The following is a 24,636-nucleotide window of genomic DNA, read 5'->3' as shown; positions in this document are numbered from 1 at the left end:
AAAACGGGACAAGAGTCCAGAAAACAAAACAAAACATGATCAAACATAAAACCAGATTTACAGACGTGACAGTCTCCCAAATTATAAATACAACATTTTATTTTTAATTGAATTTGAATTGAGTTTGCAAACAGGAAGTATAACGGCAACTGTCATCCAAACTGAAGGAAGTAGAAATGTGAAAATCTACTGATTTGCAAACATTAAATTTGGGCAGCTGTGCTCCGTCAGTTCCAGGTACAGTTCACAAGCAGTGCTAATTTAAGGTTTATGCGTCCGCATCAAATCCTTGATAGGTTTATTCCACACCAGTGGTCTCTATTCTTTTATCATGGTTGAGTTCAGTCATTGTTAGTGTCCATGTTTGAGCATGGAACTTACTGTGCCTGGGATATGAGATTTCAAAGATGATCTGTTATAGATTAAGGCCTCTGTCAAAGAACACAATATTTGCATGTGATGTTGGCTTCACAAAAAATATGCTCTTATTGATGATTTTATTTCATCTTGCAGCTGTATCTTTATTGGCAATTTTTTGAAGATTAATTCATTATTAACTAAGTATATTAGATAAAACTGTTTTGTAACAATTATGACAGAAAAACTAAGATCATGTTATTTTTTCCAAATAGTTCAGCATTTGTATATTTAATTTGTTTTAGCATATCCAGGGACTGATCTACTAAAGGTTTGCATGTACTAAAACAAGTGCAAACTTTATAGCTCATGCAAAGCTGATCTACTAAGCTTGTGCGCAGAGGATTGTGTCTCTTAAAGGCCTACTGAAATGAGATTTTCTTATTTAAACGGGGATAGCAGGTCCATTCTATGTGTCATACTTGATCATTTCGCGATATTGCCATATTTTTGCTGAAAAGATTTAGTAGAGAACATCCACGATAAAGTTCGCAACTTTTATTGCTAACAGAAAAGCCCTGCCTCTACCGGAAGTCGCAGACGATGACGTCACATGTTGATGGATCCTCACATCTTCACATTGTTTTTAATGGGAGCCTCCAACAAAAACAGCTATTCGAACAGAGAAAACGACAATTTCCCCATTAATTTGAGCGAGGATGAAAGATTCGTGTTTGAGGATATTGATAGCGACGGACTAGAAAAAAAAAAAAAACGCGATCACATTGGGACAGATTCAGATGTTTTTAGACACATTTACTAGGATAATTCTGGGAAATCCCTTATCTTTTTATTGTGTCGCTAGTGTTTTAGTGAGTTTAACAGTACCTGATAGTCGGAGGGGTGTGTCCACAGGCGGGTGTCTTGACGCGCAGTGTCTCAGGGGAGTCGACGGCAGCTTTATGGGCGGCACAAGCTTAGCTGATCTCCGGTAAGAAGCGACTTTTTACCACAATTTTCTCACCGAAACCTGCTGGTTGATATTCGGTCGGGATCCATGTTCGCTTGACATGGCTCCATAGTAAAGTTTCACCTCCGTGAATTTTAAACAAGGAATCACCGTGTGTTTGTGTGGCTAAAGGCTAAAGCTTCCCAACTCCATCTTTCTACTTTGACTCCTCCAATATTAATTGAACAAATTGCAAAAGATTCAGCAACACAGATCTCCAAAATACTGTGTAATTATGCAGTTAAAGCAGACGACTTTTAGCTGTGTGTGTGCGCAGCGCTCATATTTCCTCACAGTCCGTGACGTCACGTGTACACGTCATCATTACGCGACGTTTTCAAGAAGAAACTCCCGGGAAATTTGAAATTGCAATTTAGTAAACTAAAAAGGCCGTATTGGCATGTGTTGCAATGTTAATATTTCATCATTGATATATAAACTATCAGACTGCGTGGTGGGTAGTAGTGGGTTTCAGTAGGCCTTTAAATTAGCAAAATATAGGGCGCAATCCATTTAACGTGTTTGTCTTTATGTTTATACAGAATAATGCTGGTTACCTATTATGCTAGTTAACACCCACAATACCAGGAGAAGGAATTCCAAATATAATAATTTAGCAAGCACAGTGTGATTCATCAAATGTTTAAATTGTTTTGCGGCCGCTGTTTTGTGTTTATGTTTAGCACGTCTCCATAGTACGTGCAAACTGGCACAGTTAAGCACAAATGACTGTGGGAAAGGAGGCGATCACGCCACAAAGACAGATTATTGAGAGAGAGCATATTCTGTCTGTGTGCCTGTCAAGATATATGGACTGTCAGAAATACCAATATTAGACATATTCCTATTCATATCTATTTAGCAATATCCCTAAATTTATAGCTGACAGAGGACTTAACCCAGCAGGCACGATACAATGTTGATTATAAACATGTCCATTAAAACTTACTTTGAAACAACATTGCAAAATAATTGTATTTGTTAATTTAGATGGGCTCAGGAACACTTCATAAAACCAATGTCAGTAACTACAGTTGGTCGCTACATCTGTAGGTGCAAGTTAAAATTCGACTATGCAAAGCGAAAGCCATTTATCAACAACACCCAGGAACTCCACTGACTTTGCTGGGCTCGAGCTCATCTAAGATGGACTGATGCAAAGTGGTAAAGTGTTTTGTGGTCTGACGAGTCCACATTTCAAATTATAGTTGGACGTGGTGTCCTCTGGAACAAAGAGGAAAATAAACATCCGGATTGTTATAGGCGCAAAGTTCAAAAGCCAGCATCTGTGATGGTATGGGGGTGTATTAGTGCCCAAGGCATGGGTAACTTACACATCTGTGAAGGCCCCATTATTGCTGAATGGTCCATACAGGTTTTGGAGCAACATATGTTGTCATCCAAGCAACGTTATCATGGATGCCCCTGCTTATTTCAGCAAAACAATGCCAAGCCATGTGTTACAACAGCATGGCTTCATAGTAAAAGAGCGCGGGTAAATTCCTGGCCTGCCTGCAGTCCAGACCTGTCTCCAATCGAAAATGTTTGGCGCATTATGAAGCGTAAAATACGACAGCGGAGACCCCGGACTGTTGAACGACTAAAGCTCTACATAAAACAAGAACGGGAAAGAATTCCACTTTCAAAGCTTCAACAATTAGTTTCCTCAGTTCCCAAACGTTTATTGAGTGTTGTTAAAAGAAAAGGTGATGTAACACAGTGGTGAACATGCCCTTTCCCAACTACTTTGGCACGTGTTGCAGCCATGAAATTCTAAGTTAATTATTATTTGCAAAAAAAATTAAAAATTATGACTTTGAACGTCAAATATCTTGTCTTTGTAGTATATTTAACTGAATATGGGTTGAAAAGGATTGGCAAATCATTGTATTCCGTTTATATTTACATCTAACACAATTTCCCATCTCATATGGAAACAGGGTTTGTACATTACAACCAAGCGAAACGCAACACAAATGCAACAAACACAGCGCAATATGAACCCACCTACTATCTGATATATCTGATATATCACTAAGCTTTAGAACTTTGTTGTAAAAATCTCCTTCTGTGTCTGTCCCTGACACCCACATTTCAGGCTGGCCACTTTGGAAACACTCTGTGGAAACAAACCAGCGCCCCCACTGCTTGGTGCCTAGTCTGAGCTGCTGTGACTTAAATTACCATAGTAACTAATTAGATTCCCATAGTAACTAGTATATCATGCAAAAGTGCATATTCCAACCATTGAAATACTTTGTATAGTTCAAGACTTGCGGTCATTTGAAAACATCACTGCACATCATAAAGGCGGCTACAGTTTCCATCTTAAAGATCTAAAAACATATATTTGGGAATGTCCGGCGGGCCAGATTGAAAAGCTTAACAGGCCTTAATTTGTCCAAGTCTTATTTACACAGATGCCGAGAGGGGCCAACATTCCCATGTTTTGTTACACAATATATATACCGCCTTCTTACGGCTTCTCGTAGCTTACGTAATGACGTAATTATGTAGATACTTAACACATGCACGCGCATTAACTTTAGGTGTTGGTAGCTATCCATCCATCCATCCATCTTCTTCCGCTTATCCAAGGTCGGGTCGCGGGGGCAGCAGTCCAAGCAGGGAAGGCCAGACTTTCCTCTTCCCAGCCACTTCGTCCAGCTCTTCCCGGGGGATACGTTGGCCTTCCCAGGCCAGCCGAAAGACATAGTCTTCCCAACGTGTCCTGGGTCTTCCCCGTGGCCTCCTACCGGTTGGACGTGCCCATCCTGACCAGATGCCCGAACCACCTCATCTGGCTCCTCTCGATATGGAGGAGCAGCTAGTAACAGCAATTTTAATAGCTGGTGTTAACTGCCATGGGATGTATATTCCGTCATAACAACAACATGACTGCCAATTGTACGTTGCTTCTTTTGGACTGCTCATGTATGTGTGCACGCGCTTCCTGCGCAAACGTGTTGACAAGAGCGGGTGTGTGACCACCGTACACCCATCATTTTAAACGGGCCGTTAAAAGTTTTTATAAAATAAACTTTGTAATTGTAAGAAATACAGTTTTCAAACAAACATGTTCTGTTAAACCACTAATGGTAACATAAGACAGCCAGTCATGTTCTTGTCGTATTTTTTGCTTTGAAAAATGTTACTGTGAGGAAGTTGCAAACAGCACTAGAGATGTCCGATAATATTGGGTTGCTGATATTATCGGCCGATAAATGCTTTAAAATGCAATACCGGAAATTATCGATATCGGTTTGAAAGTTATCGGTATCGGTTTCAAAAAGTACAGAGCGGCAATAAATCTTAAAGGCACTGCCTTTGCGTGCCGGGCCAGTCGCACAATATTTGCAGTTTTTACACACACACAAGTGAATGCAAGGCATACTTAATTAACAGCCATACAGGTCACACTGAGGGTGGCCGTATGAACAACTTTAACACTGTTACAAATATGCGCCACACTGTGAACCCACACCAAACAAGAATGACAAACACATTTCGGGAGAACATCCGCACCGTAACACAACATAAAACACAACAGAACAAATACCCAGAACCCCTTGCAGCATTAACTCTTCCGGGACGCTACTATATACAACCCCGCTACCAACAACCCCCCCCCCCCCCCACACACACTTCAAACACCAAGTATGGCAAGTATGCTCTAGTATACTCTGGACTGAAGCTGTGTGCCTTCATTGTTTTTATAGCTGTTGTTTTGAGGCATGTTTAAAAAAAATAACGCACTCTGTGAAAGTCAAAGTATAGTATTTCCCATAGTTGTAATGGGTATCAGGATTATCTCAGGGAGAGCACGTCCCAAATTCCAAGCTGTTTTGAAGCATGTTAAAAAAAATATTGCACTTTGTGACTTCAATAATAAATATGGCAGTGCCATGTTGGCATTTTTTTCCATAACTTGAGTTGATTTATTTTGGAAAACCTTGTTACATTGTTTAATGCATCCAGCGGGGCATCACAACAAAATTAGGCATAATAAAGTGTTAATTCTACGACTGCATACATCGGTATCGGTTGATATCGGTATCGGTAATTAAGAGTTGAAAATATATCGGAATATCGGATATCGGCAAAAATCCATTATCGGACATCTCTAAACAGCACCTTTAAGTATGCGTAAAAATTAGCTTCATTTGATCTGCTCTGCCATTGTGAAAGTTAAGTGCTTGGTTTTCCCATTTTTCCTACATCGAGGAAAACTGACAAGACGCATGAAAAGGAAGCCTTGCACTCTAATTGAAAAGTCATGGCATGGCAACAAGGGGGTGGGTGGTGGTATAGGGTTTTTTTTTCACCAGAAAATAATAGCAAGAGCACTGAGGCAATTAAGGGTAGGAGGTTAAAGGTGCGCAGTATTATTAGAGAATGATAACGCTAATCCTTGGAGATATTTACACTGACTCTATTCCCCACCTTTGGCTTGCGGAGGTTTCAGTAATGTCTGAGCTGTTACCATGGTCACTGTGGTGGTGTGGTGGTGTGGGGTTGTGGGGTTGGGAACGGCACACTGAGGGAATGTTTACACACAAAGACACAGGCATGAAGTCAAATAGGCTGTTAGTCTTGCCGACCCCTCTTGATATTACAATAGACTGATTTTCAAATATTGTAATCTGTGATCCTCAGACCACCCAACACGCCTACAGTCTAGTTTACTATCACAAAATGCTCATTTCTGTTTTTGCAACTAACGACTATTGTCATAGTCAATTCACCTTAGCACATTTTTAGGCATGTGTTAACTGAAAAAGACGACTATTTAGTTCAGAAATATTTATTTATACTGTAACTGCTACTTATTAGGGTGATACAAAAACAAACAGAAGAATTCTTAAAATTTTGTCAATTTAAAAGCAAGGACAGGCTTGTCCTTATGGGGTGGGAAATGGGTGCTGGAGCCTATCCCAGCTGCACACGGGCCCAGTACTGACAAAAGAAAACATATGTTTTAATGGAAACAAAGGACAGGGTGCAACACTTCCTGCTTCCTGCTGAATTGAAACTTGTGAATGCATACTCACTTTGGAATGACAAGTGAGTATCCAATCACAGTCTCGTTAACATCAGGCTACCTAGATAGGCTACTGTCAACAACTTGTGATTTGATTGGCTATCACAACTGTCTATCAACTCTATGTGTTCTCAAATTCATCCGCTAAAGGTCTCGATGAGTCTCCAATCACAGGACGTGTAAATGTCCCGTTCAATGTGAGGCCAGCTGAAAGGCCTTACTGACAACAACTCGTGATCTGATTGGCTATCGCAATTGTCTGTCAACTGTGTGTGCCCGTTCACTTACAGTGCACGGACACCAGCATTGTTGATTCTGAAGGCCTCGGGCAGATTTCGTCCAGCATGGCAACATGAGCTTTACCATGAATTGATTAACGTGAACCCTGACTTAAAGAAGTTGAAAAACTTATTCGGGTGTTGCCATTTAGTGGTCAATTGTACGGAATATGTACCTAACTGTGCAATCTACTAAAAAAAATTTCAATCAATCAATCAAAGCTAGCTGAATTCTGATTGGATACAAAATCTACCCTACAAACAACAGCGTTGGAAGGAGCATAATATGACATGAAGAGAATGTGAATACTTTTATATATTTAGGGAATGTAAATTAAAAAATACTTTAATCTTTAATTATGATCTTTATTTCTGGTTATGTTAGGCCAGCAGAGAAGGCCTTGCTGGCCTTGACGGCACACCACTGTTAAACACACGTTATCAGCAATGTTGTCAGCTATATACTCTTGTTAGTTTTGTCTTTTTACTTCAGCACCAGACCCTTAAATGGCCAAAATGGTAGAACTGGGCAAATTAATTGGCAGAATATTGTACAGATTGGACAGCAGATTGTACTGAGAGATGACACATTTTCATGGACTCAAGTCTCCAGAACAACTGAAGTGTCTAAAGGTCAAGCAAGGAGGAAACCTTGGCAACAACAAACACAGACCAAATGGTCTGCAGGAAAGATGAAAGGAGTCAGTCTCTTTCTGTATTCACAATCCAGTTTATCAGCAAAACAATCCCCCACAATCTCCGAGCAAAACGTTCTTGACTGACTGATCTGTGACTTGCAGCAAATTAGAGGCCTATCTCACATACAGTAGAGCTCCGCTTATTTTGGCATCTGCCGCATATTTGTGGATGGCGTCTCTCTGATTCAAAATTTTAATGATTATTTTTTTAAATGGTAACTTCAACAGAAAATGTTTTAATGTGGCTGTCTGCAAGGGATGAAGCGTTGCAGCAGATGTAAGCGCCCTCGCAGAAGTCAATTCAATCATTATTTCATTCATCTGACATATTAAACCGTGAGAAAAGTAAAGCTATTTCATCCATCCATTTTCTACCGCTTATTTCTTTTCCCATTAAAAAAAAAAACATAAGTCCAATTGATCCATTCTCGCCAACCAAAAAGTATGAACACAACGCCATTTTATAGAGAATAGTTTTACTTGCAGAAAACAGAGCGAAACACATATGCAGTGCATGCTGACAACGACAGATAAACATTTCACTAAGATGGCCACTTTGTTACAAATTCCATCCATACATTTTCTACCGCTTATTCCCTTTTGGGATCACGGGGCGCGCTGGTGCCTATCTCAACTACAATTGGGCGGAAGGCGGCGTACACCCTGGACAAGTCGCCACCTCATCGCAGGGCCAATACAGATAGACAGACAACATTCACACTCACGTGGAACCTCACCTAGTTTGGGGGTAAAGGAGCCTGAGCTGGTGCGTGAGGTGGAAAAGTTCCGGCCAGATATAGTCGGACTCACTTCGATGCACAGCAAGGGCTCTGAAACCAGTTCTCTCGAGAGGGGCTGGACTCTTTTCCACTCTGGCGTTGCAGGCAATGAGAGGCGACGGGCTGGGGTGGAAATTCTTGTTGCCCCCCCAGCTCCAAGCCTGCACATTGGACTTTAATCTAGTCGACGAGAGGGTACCTTCCCTCCGCCTCCGGGTGGGGGGATAGGTCCTGACTCTTGTTTGTGCTTACGCACCAAAGAACAGATCAGAGTACCCACTCTTTTCGGATTCCCTTGAGGGAGTGCTGGAGAGTGCACCCTCGGGTGATTCCCTTGTTCTGCTGGGGGACTTCAACGCTCATGTTGGCAACTGAACCCAAGTAGTGCTTTGTTATTGGACTTTTGTGCTCGCCACAGATTGTCCATAGCAAACACCACAAACACCATGTTCAAACATAAGTGTGTCCATATGTGCCGCTCAGCCGCCATGATTGACTTTGTAGTTGTGTCAGTGGATTTGCGGCCTCATGTTTTGGACACTCGGGTGAAGAGATGGGCAGAGCTGTCTACCGATCACCACCTGGGGGTGAGCTGGCTCCGATGGTGGGGGAAGATGCCGGACAGACCGGGCAGGCCCAAACGCATTGTGAGGGTCTGCTGGGAACGTCTAGCAGAGTCTCCTGTGAGAGAGAGTTTCAATTCCCACCTCCAGAAGAACTTTGAACATGTCAGGAGGCAGGCACTGGATATTGAGTCCGAGTGGACCATTTTTTATGCCTCTATTGTCGAGGCGGCTGATTGGAGCTGTGGCCGCAAGGTGGTTGGTGCCTGTCGTGGCGGTAATCCTGTAACCCGTTGGTGGACACCAGCAGTGAGGGATGCCATCAAGCTGAAGAGAGAGTCCTATCGGGTCCTTTTGGCTCATGGAACTCCCAAGGGAGTGGACAGGTACCGACAGGCCAAACGAAGTGCGGCTTCAGCGGTCATGGAGGCAAAAACTCGGACATGGGAGGAGTTTGGGGAAGCCGTGGAAAACGACTTCCGGGCGGCCTCGAAGCGATTCGTCCACCGTCTGCCGCCTTGGGGGGGGTAAGCGGTGCACTGTCAACACTGTGTATGGTGGGGATGGTGGGCTGCGGACTTCTACTGCGGCTGTTGTGGATCGGTAGAGGGAATACTTCGAACACCTCCTCAACAACCACCAACACATCTTCCTATGAGGAAGCAGTGCATGGGGAATCTGTGTTGGGCTCTCCTATTTCTGGGGCTGAAGTCGCCGAGGTAGTTAAAAAGCTCCTCTCTGGCAAGGCCCCGGTGGTGAATGAGATCCGCCCGGAGTTCCTTAAGGCTCTGGATGCTGTGGGGCTGTCTTGGTTGACAAGACTCTGCAACATCGCGTGGACATCGGGAGCCATACCCCTGAATTGGAAGACCGGGGTGGTGGTTCCTCTCTTCCCGGTAAGGTCTATTCAGGTGTACTGGAGAGGAGGCTACGCCGGATCGTCGAACCTTGGATCCTGGAGGAACAGTGGGGTTTTCGTCCTGGTCGTGGATTGGTAGACCAGCTCTATACTCCCAGCAGGGTCCTTGAGGGTGCATGGGAGTTTGCCCAACCAGTCTACTGTCTGATTGTGGCGGTCCGCTCCCAGTATGGTCAGTGTCAGAGCTTGGTCCGCATTGCCGGCAGTAAGTCGGACCCATTTCCAGTTAGGGTTGGACTCCGCCAAGACTGCTCTTTGTCACCGATTCTGTTCATAACTTTTATGGACAGAATTTATAGGCGCAGTCAGGGTGTTGAGGGGATTCGGTTTGGTGGCTGCGGGATTAGGTCTCTGCTTTTTGCAGATGATATGGTCCTGATGGCTTCAACTGGCCAGGATCTTCAGCTCTCACTGGATCGGTTCGCAGCAGAGTATGAAACGACTGGGATAAGAATCAGCACCTCCAAATCCAAGTCCATGGTTCTCGCCCGGAAATGGGTGGAGGGGCATCTGCGGGTTATGGAGGAGATCTTGCCCCAAGTGGAGGAGTTCAACTACCTAGGAGTCTTGTTCATGAGTGAGCGAAGAGTGGATCGTGAAATCGACAGGCAGATCGGTGTGGCGTCTTCAGTAATGCGGACGCTGTATCGATCTGTTGTGGTGAAGAAGGTGTCAGGCTGGGGCTATGGATGTTTGTGCTTCCTCGATGCAAGGATGATGTGGGACGAGTCAGGCATGAATGTAAGTACATGGTTGTTTATTTAATAAACAAATAAACAAAAAGCACTCACAATGGAGGAAGAAACTTGGCTAAACAGTACAAACGTGAAACAAAAACACCTGCTCAAGGGCATGAAAGACAATTTAACTATAAACTTAAACAGCACGATGGCAGGACTAAAGACATGAAACAAAAGAGTGCACTGTGGCATAAATACATAAACTTACTCGGCATGGAACTGTGGACAGGACGTAAAGGTTTGGACAGCATGGGTAGGGTGCGCGTGAGTGTGTGAGGATCCCAGAATGATGAACAGAAAGAAAATTACTTAACTACTGGCTGTGATAATCAGGAACAGGTGCGGGACTGAGGGCAGGGGCATGACAAGGTGGGAACTAATACGTTGGCATGGAAACAAAACCAGGAAGTGCAAAACGTGACTGAATGTCCAAAATCAAAAACATAACATGACAAAACAAAGCATGATCCATAGGTGTGACAGAAGGAGCTGAGCCGGAAGGAAAAGCTCTCAATTTACCGGTCGATCTACGTTCCCATCCTCACCTATGGTCATGAGCTTTGGGTTATGACCGAAAGGACAAGACCACGGGTACAAGCGGCCGAAATTAGTTTCCTCCGTCGGGTGGCGGGGTTCTCCCTTAGAAATAGGGTGGGAAGCTCTGCCATCTGGGGGGAGCTCAAAGTAAAGCCTCTACTCCTCCACATCGAGAGGAGCCAGATGAGGTGGTTCGGGCATCTGGTCAGGATGCCACCCGAACGCCTCCCTAGGGAGGTGTTTAGGTTACGTCCAACCGGTCGGTGGCCACGGGGAAGACCCAGGACACGTTGGGAAGACTATGTCTCCCAGCTGGCCTGGGAATGCCTCGGGATCCCCCGGGAGGAGCTGGACGAAGTGGCTGGGGAGAGGGAAGTCTGGGCTTCCCTGCTTAGGCTTCTGCCCCCGCGACCCGACCTTGAATATGCGGAAGAAGATGGATGATGGATGGATGATTAGAGCAACAGTTTGTTTACATGTACAACTTTCGCCGATGCTGCCAGAGAAAGACGTGTTTCATGCCACTTCTTCTGTGTCTCATTTTTGTCCACCAAACGTTTAATGCTGTGTGTGAATGCACAAAGGTGAGCTTTGTTGTCGTTATTGACTTGTGTGGCATGCTATTCAGGCATAGTTGGTCAGTACATGGTTGTAAGCTAATTGATGGTAACATGCTATTTAGGCTAGTTGTATGTAAATATTGCATCATTTTGCCTCATTTCTAGGTATATTTGAGCTCATTCAATTTATATTACTTAGGTCACCTGTGTATTTATTTTATATTTGCATGTCGCATGACATATTGGCTGTATGTAATAATGGCTGCATTTCTGATAGTGGTCCGTCACAGCAAATGTTACCCATCTTGCAAAGATTGCAATAAATCAAATAGAAGAAGATGGCTTTTGTCCTTTAAAAGCCAGTCATTTCCAGGAGTTACCTAATCCTCTGAGAAGCCTGCGTTTTACTAATGTCTTCCAGTTTTGTAAAAATGTGTAGAACAAATATAAAATTTCAACATTTCAAACAACATATGAGTCAGCCTGTGACATATGGTCATTTTGATAGTAGGCTTATGTAGCTAATAGGGTTGTACGGAATACCGTTACTGGTATAGTATTGCGGTACTAACGAATCAAAAACGGTACTATACTCTTTTTGAAAAGCACCGATTCGGTGCGTCATCGTCATGTATTAGCATTGCTGGTTTTGCGAGCAGGGGAGCATTTTCGGCAGCGCACAATCAAAGAGTACTTGCAGGCAGACACAGCTATAGAAAGAAAAGGGAGAACGGATGAATTTTGGCCCAAAAACTAACAATAAAGGTGAAGCTATAACACTGAAACGACCTCAGGAAGATGTTCTTAAAGACATGGCTCGCTAACTAGCGGCGAACGTCCATCCTCAGTCGGCAGTATTTTAGCTTTTTCTAAATCACTAATCCTCCATGGCAACAAAAAAAGTAAGTTTCTTACAAGTATCATCCCTGCAGAACAAGAAATAGCTAAATATGCTTCACTACACACCGTAGGACACAATAGCTAACCCCTAACAGCAAGCTCGCACCCTGAATATAAACAAATGCCACAGGTGGATCTACACCTGACATCCACTCTAATGATACCAAGTACAGGAGCGTATCTTTGATTACATCAATATTTTTTATCGTCACAAAACCTTTTTTACTTTTTAACAAATTCATATCATGTTTTTAAACTGAGGAAATATGTCCCTGGACACATGAGGACTTTGAATATGACCATTGTATGATCCTGTAACTATTTGGAATCGGATCAATACCTAAATTTTGTGGAATCATCCAAAACTAATGTAAAGTATCAAACAACAGAAGAAAAAGTGATTATTACATTTTAACAGAAGTGTACTGCATACAGTACATCAGCAGACAAATTAGGAGCCTTTGTTTGTTTACTTACTACTAAAGGACAAGTTTTCTTTCTATGTTCACTATTTTATTTGCGAACTAAATTGTTCTTCAATTGCAATAAGAAACATATTTTTAATGTACCGTAAGATTTTTTCCTAAAATAAAGCCAATAATGCCATTTTTTATGGTTCCCTTTATTTAGAAAAGTATCGAAATACATTTTGGTACCGTTATTAAAATATGGTATCGGGACAATCCCAGTAGCCAATTTAGACATTTACATGATTATAAGACGGATATAAGGCATCTAATTTTTTGTGGCTCCAGACAGATTTGTTTTTGCATATTTGCTCCAATATGGCTCTTTCAATATTTTGGGTTGCCGACCCCTGTCCTAGACCTCGTCCTTATTTTAAAATCTATGAATTTTGTGATTATGTGGTAAATTATGTAATTTAAAGCATTAATGAGGCTTTCCTTCTCTCTTTCTAGGTGACCAAAATGCTGGCAGTAGTGGTGATCCTATTTGCTCTTCTGTGGATGCCCTACCGATCGTTGGTTCTGATCAACTCTTTTGTGTCCACACCCTATCTGGATGCCTGGTTTTTGTTGTTTTGTCGGACTTGCGTGTATGCCAACAGTGCAATCAACCCAGTGATATACAACGCCATGTCTCAGAAGTTCCGCTCGGCATTCCGCGGGTTGTACCACTGCAGGCAGCAAGACGGAATGCTGAGGACGTTGTCAGCAATTCCGGCAGGCACAGTCCGTGACCCACGTACCTCCCAGTCTAATATCAGCCGGGTCAATCCAAAGACTAGAACAGATGTAAATCCCCAAAAGGGTAATGGTCGTCAGGAGCCACCGATTTTAAATGGCAACAAAAAAGAAAATTTGCCCAAATCAGCCACTTATATTGGTATTTTAGAGGAGAGTTGTGTTGACACATCCTTACTAAATGATAATAAGCTGGATCACTCTACATCTGAAGATGCCAGAGTTGATTTTCCAGAACCATGTACAGCAAAAAGTCAGCTGGACGTTACGTAAGTACCTGAAGTCTTTGAAGCCTTGAAATCGATAACTATGTAGGGATTTCAATGAATTTGGACGATGTGAAAAACAACACATACCCGTGTAACATATATTTATTTTAAAATGTTAGAGGGAAACTGAACATGAAATCAGGTCATTTTAAGTAAATTTAAGTAGTTTCCTCCAAGAACAGATTCATACAGTAGTGTTATAATGTTTCCCTCACACGTTATTGTTTTTATTTTGATCTTTCTATAATCTCCTAAACTTAAAAGTGACATTAGATTTTCCTTTGCTAGCAGTTTACTGCTCTGTTCAGCACAATTAAGGAGTTACAGTAATCCTGTGTGAAGCAAGAACACTAGTTTTTCCCCACACTATTGAAAGATCAAATTAGTGTGTGCATTTTTCAGTCTTCAACACATTTGAGGAATTCTTCTGTTGTTTCAGTTCAGTACTGTGTTTCGGGTGGTAGCTGAGATATTTAAAGCAGCTGTGACTTTCAAGAAGTTTTCATCCTTTCTTTCCAGTGTTATTCTCTCCCAATTCGAGCATTGACCTTGTGAATTAATTAATACTATTACAGCTGGAAGTACAGTTATCCAATCTATGGATTTAGTATCCTACTCTATTGACTTAAATTTGAACAAAGCTCAATTAAGGTAAGCAGTATTTTTAATGATCGTGCTGGTGCAGCCTTCCTTTTCAGTGTGGGTTTTTTCCTAATTTTCCCTTTTTGAAAGCATGAATGACATCAAGATGGCTGTGAGGGCTGAGCTGTGGGGGATCCGGGAAGTTCCCTTCCAGGAGTACATGAAGGCATGACAGACAAGGCTGGAAAGTGCATTGAACTCCAAGTTGTGGTTACTTCAAAAGGAAAAAATGTGTTGTTTCTGTATTAAACTGTCTCTTTTGTGACTGCAACTTGAAAAACCCAGGGCCAAAAACAACAAAGACATTACAGTAACTGCATGGTCAATGTAGGCACATCCCTGTTGGGTTTATATTGAGAGTGTCCCTTTTTCACTTCCGATTCGATATCAATACTTCAGCCGGCTCAAAAAATGTATACTTTTATCATTTTGTTGTGTAGAATGTTAGAAAAAGCTTGATACGACCAATGGTAGGTGTGGAAAAAACACCAACCTATTTGTTATTAAGTGAATTGTGAAGTTAATTATATTTATATAGCGCTTTTCTCTAGTGACTCTAAGCGCTTTACAAAGTGAAACCCCAAATAAAAATATTACTCACTTCTCACATTCAGACTGTAGTCTCCACATAAAACAAAAGTGAAGCGACGTTAGATTAGTTATTTGTGATTTTCCATGGTGTCAAACATTGGTCGGCTCATTTATAGGAGTGCATGACTCTAGCCTGGCTTAACGACATGATGTACACTGGGTTTATACAGATAAACATATAGGTAATAGCTCTCTAGACTCTTATTTTGAATTGAAGTGAAGTGAATTATATTTATATAGCGTTTTCTCTAATGACTTAAAGCTTTTTTACGTAGTGAAAACCAATATCTAAGTTACATTCAAACCAGTGTGGGTATCACTGGGAGCAGGTGGGTAAAGTCTCTTGCCCAATGACACAACGGCAGTGACTAGGATGGCGGAAGCGGGGATCGAACCTGCAACCCTCAAGTTGCTGGCACGGCCGCTCTACCAACCCAGCTATACCGCTATAACCATCTGGAATGGACTTATGCTGCTTTTAAGTTGAAGTGGAGTGGTAATTGGCTTTTTGACAACACCAAGTGGCTACAATAATTCAGTCAAAGTTAAATGATGCGGACACTTTTGTTACTGTATACTTTCTAACATGTCTTGGAAACTTAATTTCTGTAAGTAAAATTTGCTTTGTTTGTATTGACAAATGGGTTTAAAACTGCAATATTGTTCACTTACGGACAATTAGCACGTATGTCTAGCTGGTGTGCTATTGTGTGCTAATCTGTTGTGTAGCTGCTAGCTCCCAGTAATCTATACCCTACCATGTTTACCTTTTGTAAATGACTTCACTAAAGTAGAAAAACATATTACTTTTGCGTGCTTAACTGGCTGTCGAGCTTTGCACAAGTAAACACGCTGCAGGACTCTTTGTATTGGAGATTTTAGATGCAAGTCTGTATCATCCGATCCTTGTTTTTTTGTTGATGTCAGACCAATATCCGCTACCAATATTGGATCGTGGAATCGACAGGCGGATCGGTGCGGCGTATTCAGTAATGAGGACGTTGTACCGATCCGTTCTGGTGAAGAAGGAGCTGAGCCGGAAGGCAAAGCTCTCAATCTACCGGTCGATCTACGTTCCCATCCTCACCTATGGTTATGAGCTTTGGGTCATGACCGAAAGGATAAGATCACGGGTACAAGCGGCCGAAATGAGTTTCCTCCGCCGTGTGGCGGGGCTCTCCCTTAGAGATAGGGTGAGAAGCTCTGTCATCCGGGAGGATCTCAAAGTAAAGCCGCTGCTCCTCCACATCAAGAGGAGCCAGATGAGGTGGTTCGGGCATCTGGTCAGGATGCCACCCGAACGCCTCCCAAAAGAGGTGTTTAGGGCACGTCCAACCGGTAGAAGGGCCACGGGGAAGACCCAGGACACGTTGGGAAGACTATGTCTCCTGGCTGGCCTGGGAACGCCTCGGGATCCCCCGGGAAGAGCTGGACGAAGTGGCTGGGGAGAGGGAAGTCTGGGTTTCCCTGCTTAGGCTGCTACCCCCGCGACCCGACCTCGGATAAGCGGAAGAAGATGGATGGATGGATGGAATATTGGATCAGGGCACCCCCAGTTTTTATTATGTTTCTAACAATGGTAACATTAAAAGACTTGTTTTTTTGTTTTGTTGTTGACATCTTCAAATCGTTGCTGCTCGAAGCTGGCAACGTCAGCCGTTGGTCAATGATCAGTTTTTGGGATGGGAGGTTTAAAGCCTGACCCAGCCGGTTGTTACCCAGTGGGGGCTATAATTCTGTCCTGTGTGAGTTTTGTTTTTGCAAACTCAAGAACTATGGTAGTCATAACTGCATAAAATTGAGTGATATAGTCTGTGAATGATCTTAAATCGTTTGGCTTTTGCATGGTGCTTACTTGTCAGCATGATCATTTGCTAAACTTTTTAAGGGTTGATTAGTGCAATTTAGATATTAATCCAGTGAACTTTTTTTTAATTGTTTAAAATGTGTCAAAACTAACAGTATTTGAGTAGTGTGACTTTTTTTCTTCTTCGACTGTAGTTACTAGTTGTTATCGTAGCATAATTATGTTTGTACAAAGTATGTATGCTTGCAGAAAAAAACAAAATATTTTTGTACAGCAGTGACGTGGTAATACTGATGTGAAATTAAATGTTCAATATTTCGAGAATTTGGTTCCAAGCGTGTGTATTAAAATGTATTTCTATTGACTGTCTCATGATATTTTCCATGTAGAGCAGGGGTCTCAAACATGCAGCCCGCGGGCCAATTGCAGCCCGCGAGACGTTACTTTGTAGCCCGCACTTTGATATGACAATATAATCTTGGTGCGGCCCGCAAGTTTAATGTGAACGGCGCTTGACCGCGTCATACTTTCCCAACGTTCCCAATTATCAGGGCATTCATTCTCTCGAAATCCCTGTCGAATTTTACCCAATCAACAACATTCAGGGGGTGCCATAATGGTACTGTCTTTAGCGCCCTCTACGTCCTGTATAGACAGCGTGCAAGCCCAGTTACCGGTATATGTTGCATCTAGCTGTGTCACACGCACGTGTGCTACAGCAAGACATATTTGATCAACAGCTACACAGGTCACACTGAGAGTGGCAATAAAAAAAAACTTTAACACTTACAAATATGTGCCGGACTGTGAACCCACACCAAACAAGAATGACAAAAATATTTCAGGAGAACGCAACATAAACACAACAGAACAAATACCCAGAATCCCATGCAGCCCTAACTATTCCGGGCTTCAATATACACACCCCAGCTACCACCAACACCCCACGCCCCCACACTCCCTACTTGCGTCGGTTGAGGTGGTGTATAGTAGCCTGGGAGAGTTAGGGCTGCAAGGTGTTCTGGGTATTTGTTTTTTTGTGTTTAAGTTGTGTTAGGGTGCGCATGTTCTCCCGAAATGTGTTTGTCATTCTTGTTTGGTGTGGGTTCACAGTGTGGCGCCTATTTGTAACAGTGTTAAAGTTGTTTATACGGCCACACTCAGTGTGATCTGTATGGCTGTTGACCAAGTAGGTCTTGCAGCCACTTACATAGTTCCACACAGGTCTCACACAAAATATTACAGAGCCGTCACTTTGGTTGTGTGATGTAAAAGCGAGCGGGATGACACATTGTAGAGCAGTAGTCCTCTTATTGGTGATGCGCGAACCCCTGGGGGTATGTGAAGGTATGCCAAGGGAAAAGTGAGATTTATTATTAATATTCTAAAAAATAGCAGTAATACATACATACTTTTTAAATGAATTTATTAGATAATACTTCAACAAAATGTGAATGTAAGTTCATAAACTGTGAAAAAAATAATACAACAATCCAACATTCAGTGTTGACAGCTATACTTTTTTATGGACATGTTCCATCAATATTGATGTTAAACATTTCTTTTTTGTGAAGAAATGTTTAGAACTAAGTTCATGAATCCAGATGATCTCTATTACAATCCCCAAAGAGGGCACTTTAAGTTGATGATTACTTCTATGTGTAGAAATCTTTATTTATAACTGAATATTTGTTTATTTTTCATTAAGTTTTTTATATATTTTTATATCTTTTTTTCCAAATAGTTCAAGAAAGACCACTACAAATGAGCAATATTTTGCACTGTTATACAATTTAATAAATGGGTTAAATAAATAAATGGGTTGTACTTCTATAGCGCTTTTCTACCTTCAAGGTACTCAAAGCGCTTTTGACACTACTTCCACATTTACCCATTCACACACACATTCACACACTGATGGAGGGAGCTGCTATGCAAGGCGCCAACCAGCACCCATCAGGAGCAAGGGTGAAGTGTCTTGCTCAGGACACAACGGACGTGACGAAGTTGGTACTAGGTGGGATTTGAACCAGGGACCCTCGGGTTGCGCACGGCCACTCTTCCACTGCGCCACGCCGTCCCTAATAAATAAAAAACTGATAACATAGTGCTGTATTTTACTTCTTCATCTCTTTTTTTCAACCAAAAATGCTTTGCTCTGATTAGGGGGTACTTGAATTGAAAAAAAAAATCACAGGGGGTACATCACTGAAAAAAGGTCGAGAACCACTGTTGTAGAGGACGTTAAAGGCAGTGCAGTCACAGCAGCCCTTAATAATATTGGCCGGGTGAAAATTGGGACAAATTCGGGAAAATGGTTGTACTGGTAGATTGTCGGGAGGTGCACTGAAATTCAGGAGTCTCCCTGAAAAATCGTGAGGGTTGACTAGTATCTTGCTAGGACGGGAAAGCCATTTATAGAAGGTGAATTCATTAAAAAGTACATGTTAGATTTTTTAAGAAATCTTTGCTTGCGGCCCAGCCTCACCCAGTTGCTGCATCCAGTGGCCCCCAGGTAAATAGAGTTTGAGACCCCTGATGTAGAGTATGGTTTTTTATAAATTAATTTTAAGAGTTCATCTCTGCTTTGAAAGTTTTGATTGAGTGTGTCAAATCAACCTTTTAAGATTCACTATTTTGAAGAAAAATGGTAAATGGTATAGTTTTGATATGTAAACACATTTTTGACAACAGACTTGCAGAATGTCAGTAGGTAATTCTAATTAAATGCTGTCAATGTTTTAGTGTGAGTGGAATATATACATTATTATCTTTATTTATACTTTTTGTTGTTTTGTAGTCTTATTTTAATGGTGTGAGTTTTATGTAAAGACATTTACAAAGAAAACTAGCTCAATATCTGCAATGATTCAGCCCTGGAAAGCTGCTTTGTTGTACGGTGCTTAAAGTGTACCATTGTATATTTAAATGTTGATTTTAAAAATATATATATATATATATATATTTTTTTAAGAATATTCTTGTCTGTTCTGTTCTTGGTTGTCTTTTGGTCTTCATAGTGTGCTTGTAATGTACAGTGGCTTTTTTTTATGTTATAAATAAATAGTTTACAAAGCATATCTTGGTCAAAGCTCATTTCTAAAATTATAAAATGAAACGAAAAAAGGTTCACTGTATTCCAGTAAGTTTTGCATATTTCAAGTATATTTATTTTTTGACTGACAATCACAGTTGAATGTTTCAGTTAGGGTAATTATTATGGCTTTCAAAAGTTAACACGATAAACAGTTAAGAAAGGTTTCCTTTACTTACACTACTTTTTTTGTTGTTAAGCAAGGTTTATGTTTTGTCATGTTTTGTTTTGTTTTTGGACTCTTGCTTCACGTTTTGCATTTCCTGGTTTTGTTTGTTTCCATGCCAACCCATTGATTTTCACCTTGCCATCCTAGTCACGCCCCGTCCCTCAGCTCTCACACCTGTTTCTCATTACCACTGCTACTACTTAAGTCATTTGCTTTCTGTTCATCGTTCTGGGAACTTTGCTTGCTTGCCTGCTTGCCTTCACGCACACACGCTACCCTTACTGCACCTCCTTCATGCCCTCGTCCATAGTTCCCTGTCATGTAAGTTGTTGTGTATAGTCATAGTTAAATGCTTTTGTGCTAAGTCCTTTTGTTTATGTCCATAGTTCATTCATGCCATCGTGCAAGTGTTTTTGTTTTCCTGATTGTATTTTTTAGCCAAGTTCTGGACCCCCTTGTGAGCGCCCTTAGTTTGTTTCTTTTTTATTGTAGTGTTTAAATAAACAAATATGCACTTACACTCTCGTCTGGCTCGTGCCAATCATCCTTTGCGTGGAAGAAGCAAAACAAATCCAAGTCCAGGTGTGACAGTGTGAAAGTGTTCTGTGGTGTGACGAGTCCACATTTCAAATTATATTTGGAAACTGTGGACGTGGTGTCCTCCGGAACAAAGAGGAAAATAACCATCCGGATGGTTATAGGTGCTAAGTTCGAAAGCCAGCATGTGTGATGGTATGGGGGTGTATTAGTGCCCAAGGCAAGGGTAACTTACACATCTGTAAAGGCACCATTAATGCTGAATGGTCCAAACAGGTTTTGAAGCAACATCTGTAGTCATCCAAGCAACATTATCATGGACGCCCCTGTTTATTTAAGCAAGACAATGCCAAGCCACGTGTTACAATAGCGTGGCTTCGTAGTAAAAGCGTGCGGGTACTTTCCTGGCCCGTCTGCAGTCCAGACCTGTCTCCCATCGAAAATGTTTGGCGCATTATGAAGCGTAAAATTCGACAGCATAGACCCCGGACTGTTGAACGACTGAAGCTCTACATAAAACAATAATGGGAAAGAATTCCACTTTCAAAGCTTCAACAATTAGTTTCCTCAGTTCCCAAACGTTTATTGAGTGTTGTTAAAAGAAAAGGTGATGTAACACAGTGGTGAACATGCCCTTTCCCAACTACTTTGGCACGTGTAGCAGCTATGAAATTCTAAGTTAATTATCATTTGCAAAAAAAAAATAAAAAAGTTTATTAGTTTGAACATCAAATATCTTATCTTTGTAGTGCATTCAATTGAATATGGGTTGAAAAGGATTAGCAAATCATTGTATTCAAATTATATGTACATCTAACACAATTTCCCAACTCATATGGAAACGGGGTTTGTACAAGAACAACAAAAAAATTGCCCATATTGTGATCAAAGTCAGAATTGTATATGACAAATGTCACCATTGTGAGAAAAAGACTGCTTTTAGTAAAATTTTTTTGGGGGGGGGAAATTATTTGTTTGTATTTGGTTTTTAATGTTCATTATTTATTTCAAGTTGTTACAATATGTCTCTATATCCATATTAATGTTGGCCAAAGGGGGCACATTTTAATTTCTTACACACACTTGTTATTACATACGTTGGCCAAAGGGGGTGCACTTTTAAAAGCGACACACATCCATCCATTTTCTACCGCTTATTCCCTTTCGGGGTCACGGGGGGCGCTGGCGCCTATCTCAGCTACAATCGGGCGGAAGGCGGGGTACACCCTGGACAAGTCGCCACCTCATCGCAGGGCCAACACAGATAGACAGACATTCAATTTGAAAAATCCCTCCTTTTTGGGACCACCCTAATTTTAATAGATTTTACCACCAGGGGTGCAAATGAGACATTCTCTAATAGAGGCAATGGTTTTCCGTATTGGGACCATGATTTTGGTCCAAACTTGTTCACAGGTCCTCATAAGGAAAGTGCTTTTCCTTGTTGATGTCTCAAGAAGGATAGACATACAAGAACACACACACACACACACACACACACACACACACACACACACACACACACACACACACACACACACGCACACACACACACACACACACACACACACACACACACACATTATGGTATTTGTTACCTTCTTCGGACCTCCAAAAAATGCCTACTTCTTTAGGACCACCCTTCCTAAATATATAAAGATTTGTAATTTGTATTTACAACATTAATAGTATATGAATAAATAAATGGGTTGTACTTGTATAGCGCTTTTCTACCTTCAAGGTACTCAAAGCGCTTTGACACTACTTCCACATTTACCCATTCACACACACATTCACACACTGATGGAGGGAGCTGCCATGCAAGGCGCTAACCAGCACCCATCAGGAGCAAGGGTGAAGTGTCTTGGTCAAGGACACAACGGATGTGACGAGGTTGGTACTAGGTGGGGATTGAACCAGGTACCTTCGGTTTGCGCACGGCCACTCTCCCATTGAGCCACACCGTCCGTATACATACTATGCAAATATAAAAAAGGTAAGCTTTTAGTAAATATGTTTTGGGGGGGAATATTTGGTTTTATAATTGTTTTTTTAGTACAGTATGTCTCTATATACATATTTATTTATTGTTTTAAATACATATTAGCCAAAAGAAACTCGTTTCAATATCTTACACACACTCGTTATTACATATGTTGGTCAGAGTCAATTTAAATAATTCCCTTTTGGGACCACCCAAGTTTTGATGGATTTCACCACCAGGGATGCATATGAGACATTGTCTATTAGATGCAATGTTTTTTCGGTCCTAACTTGTTGACGCACACACACACACACACACACACACACACACACAGCAATGACAAAAAATACTGAAAGTGCCCGACTAAGATGCTGGTGCAGTTCTACTCAGCCATCATCGAGTCCATCCTCACCTCCTCCATCACCGTGTTGTTCCCTGGCGCCATCGATTGCAGCGCATGGTACATGCTGCTGAGAAGGTGATTGGCTGCAGACTTCCACCCCTCCAGGACCTGTTCTCCTCCAGGACCAGGAGGCGTGTGGGTCGGATCACAGCTGACTCTTCTCACCCTGGACACAAAATATTCTCCCCTCTTCCCTCAGGCAGGAGACTACGGTCCATCCAGACCCACACCTCCCGCCATCTAAACAGTTTTTTCCCCTCGGCCATCAGACACGTGAACAATAACAGGATCTGATAGCTCACTTACAGCTCATGTTATTCTATTCTGTGTTATATGTCTTTTATGTTGCATGATTGCGCCAAGTAAAATTCCTAGTTTGCGAACCCATTCTCAAACAATGGCAATAAAAACGTTTCTGATTCTGATTCTGATTCTGACACATTAGTTCTCTACAATCTCAATTCCTTCTTCAAAAAATATATCAGGCTATTACACACATTAATTGCTTAATTGCTTAAAGGTAACAAACAAAAATGAATGTGTGTAAAGCAAGACATAACCATTATATGTGTATAACATATAGAATGTTTAACTAACTGTAAACTTGAAAGTTAATTGAGACCATGATATCGATCATTATCATGTACGTTATTACAATACGTATTATGGAGTCAGCACTTTTTTTTGCTATTGGTTTTGCAACAACAACAGAAAAGCCACATAAAGACGAAGAACAAGCAGAATGTGCAAAGTAAAATCAAGCTGGTTCTGACTCTCACAAGTGTTTGACCTCTTTGGTGGCATATTTTTCATCCACCCTCTGGCACCCTTGAATTTGAACGCTCAAGAAAACTGGATGACAACAACTGTGATGGAGTAAAAATCACTTGTTTCTTCTCTACATCTTTCCCGACTTGAGATTGTTCTTTTCCGACACATTTGATGATCCACTGTGCCTTTCGCCTCAAAGCAATCATATGTTGTGATAAAGGGGAGAGAAGGAACATTGCCACACAAACAGTATCAGCATGAAATATTCATACACATGTACACTACATGAGACATAAATTATGGATGAGGTAAGATACCACCTGCGCTGTTGATAGCAAGTGCTCGTCAAACGTTCCCACTGACTTATCTCTGAGCACACTCTTCTGCATCCTTGATGGAGGATATTTCTGTCATCAGTAGCTTCTATTTGCTGGCATTTTAGCTATGTCTTCTTTTCTAGTAAGTATCTCCTCTTTCCTCAACCTCTGGTCAAAGTGCTATTCAAATATATCAATCATCCAACCATGACTGAATGTAACTGAAGTGAAGTGAAATACTTTTATATAACGCTTGTCTCTAGTGACTCAAAGCGCTTTACATAGTGAACCCCATTATCTAAGTTACATGGAGCATCATCCATTTCACCTGCAGGAATAATTCTCGATGTTTCTTCGAACAACCACAAGCCAGAGTCATTATGACTAGAAATGCCCAATAATTGACATAAAAAGGCCCCTCACATCGCTATATTTTTTTCTGTGGGTAGTTATATTTGATAAGGTA

The 24,636-nt window shown here is 41.5% G+C and overlaps 1 protein-coding gene across 3 annotated transcripts in view; it reads left to right on the top strand.

The window, feature by feature from the left end:
* Nucleotides 1-17,648, top strand: part of trhr2 (thyrotropin releasing hormone receptor 2) — a 72,784-nt gene extending 55,136 nt beyond the window's left edge. For 2 of the 3 annotated variants that reach the window (XM_061917351.1, XM_061917350.1), the window contains exon 6: nucleotides 13,302-17,648. In XM_061917351.1, the coding sequence (XP_061773335.1) occupies nucleotides 13,302-13,859 (558 nt within the window). In that variant the 3' untranslated portion in view covers nucleotides 13,860-17,648. Of the gene's footprint in view, nucleotides 1-1,272; nucleotides 1,351-13,301 lie in introns of those variants that run through there. The other variant, XM_061917352.1, reaches the window with a different exon arrangement.
* Nucleotides 17,649-24,636: the final 6,988 nt, after the last annotated feature.

This window comes from Nerophis ophidion, linkage group LG12 (genome assembly GCF_033978795.1).
Source record: "Nerophis ophidion isolate RoL-2023_Sa linkage group LG12, RoL_Noph_v1.0, whole genome shotgun sequence".
NCBI lineage: Eukaryota > Metazoa > Chordata > Actinopteri > Syngnathiformes > Syngnathidae > Nerophis > Nerophis ophidion.
The sequence above is the reverse complement of the archived record's forward strand: the minus strand, read 5'-3'. Positions and strand labels throughout refer to the sequence as shown.